Raw genomic sequence first — 1,447 nt, 5'->3', positions numbered from 1 at the left:
AAAAAAAAAAAAAAAAAAAAAAAAAAAAAAAAAAAAAAAAAAAAACAAAAAACCAAAGCCCAGTGGTGTTTTCCCCTCGGGAATCCTTCGGGATTTCCCCTGGGGGATCCTTCGGGGTCGGGGTGTTATTCCCAAAGGGGGTGGCTGTGTGTGACTCTGCAGCTCGTGTTTATAGAAATGTGTGGAATTGAAAATAAGCAACATTATCTGAAGCTCTGTAAATAGAGATGTGATTTAGTGTGGATAATATCCTTGTAATTGTGTATTTTTTTGTTATATATATATACATATACAAATAATATATGGATATATATAATATATAATTTATAGGTATATATGTATATATATATATGTATAATATATATATACATAATATATGGTACATATGTTAAAATATATAATATGTCATATAATAAATATGTTGTAAATGTGTAACACACAAGTAATTGTAATTATGTGTGTGTAAATAACTGAATTTGGGAATATTGCCAATAATTCTCTGATTCCAAATATTGGAATATTCCCCCTAAGCAGGTAATGTTGGTTCTAAGCAGGAAATGTTGCCTGTTATTCTATAAATATATATATAGAATAAATATATATATATATAGAATATAAATATATATAGAATATAAATATAGAGAGAATATAAATATATAGAGAATATAAATATATAGAGATTATAAATATATATAGAATAAATATATAGAGAATATAAATATATAGAATAAATATATAGAGAATATAAATATTTTTCTATAAATATATAAATATTTATGAATACATATTCTATAAATATATATATATAAATATAGAGAAAAATAATTGAAAATAGGTAGTATTGTTATAGCTGATTCTATAAATACATATATAAATAGTTATATAAATATATAAATATTTTATATAAATATAAAGGAAATAGCGTCATTTGGGTGTCATTCCATTATGTGAACTCAAAGCGAGGGGTTTCGGTTCCCAGTCCACAAACAGACCCCGAATCCTCCACGGATTTCCCCCCTCCCCGAACTCGGGGGGGCTCCTTCCCCGCCCCACCTTCTTCAGCACCACGAACTCGTTCTCGGCCGTCGTGCGCCGGTTGATCTCCTCCTCGTACCTGGGGGAAAGGGAAAAAAAAAAAAAAACACACCCCAAAATCAAACCTTTGGGGCTGAAAAACCCTCCCTAAAAAAAAAAAACCGGGAGTTTTGGGTTTGTTTTTTTTTTTAATTTGAGGCGGGGGGGAGCACCCACTTGCTCTTGAAGTCCTCGACGTACTGCTGCATGTTCTGCAGCTCCGACTCCAGCTGCCCCCGCTGGGCCAGGATGGAGTCCAGCTGCCTCCTCAGGTTCTGGATGTAGCTCTCAAAGATCACCGTCAGGTCCTTCCTGGGCCCCGACGGCCCCTGCTGCTGCAGCAGCTCCCACTTGGTGGACAGGACCTTGTTCT

The 1,447-nt window shown here is 34.1% G+C and overlaps 1 protein-coding gene across 1 annotated transcript in view; it reads right to left on the bottom strand.

The window, feature by feature from the left end:
- Positions 1–1,439, bottom strand: part of LOC114073116 (keratin, type II cytoskeletal 5-like) — a gene marked incomplete at its 5' end in the record, with an annotated part of 5,964 nt that extends 4,525 nt beyond the window's left edge. The window contains 2 exons of the mRNA XM_027910906.1: positions 1,054–1,114; positions 1,252–1,439. Of these exons, the coding sequence (XP_027766707.1) occupies positions 1,054–1,114; positions 1,252–1,439 (249 nt within the window). The remainder of the gene's footprint in view (positions 1–1,053; positions 1,115–1,251) is intronic.
- Positions 1,440–1,447: the final 8 nt, after the last annotated feature.

Source organism: Empidonax traillii, unplaced genomic scaffold (assembly GCF_003031625.1).
Source record: "Empidonax traillii isolate 1590-97213 ecotype Southwest subspecies unplaced genomic scaffold, ASM303162v1 scaffold5369:size18030, whole genome shotgun sequence".
In the NCBI taxonomy this organism is placed as follows: domain Eukaryota; kingdom Metazoa; phylum Chordata; class Aves; order Passeriformes; family Tyrannidae; genus Empidonax; species Empidonax traillii.
Note: the sequence above shows the minus strand (reverse complement) of the source record. Positions and strands in the feature narration are given on the sequence as shown.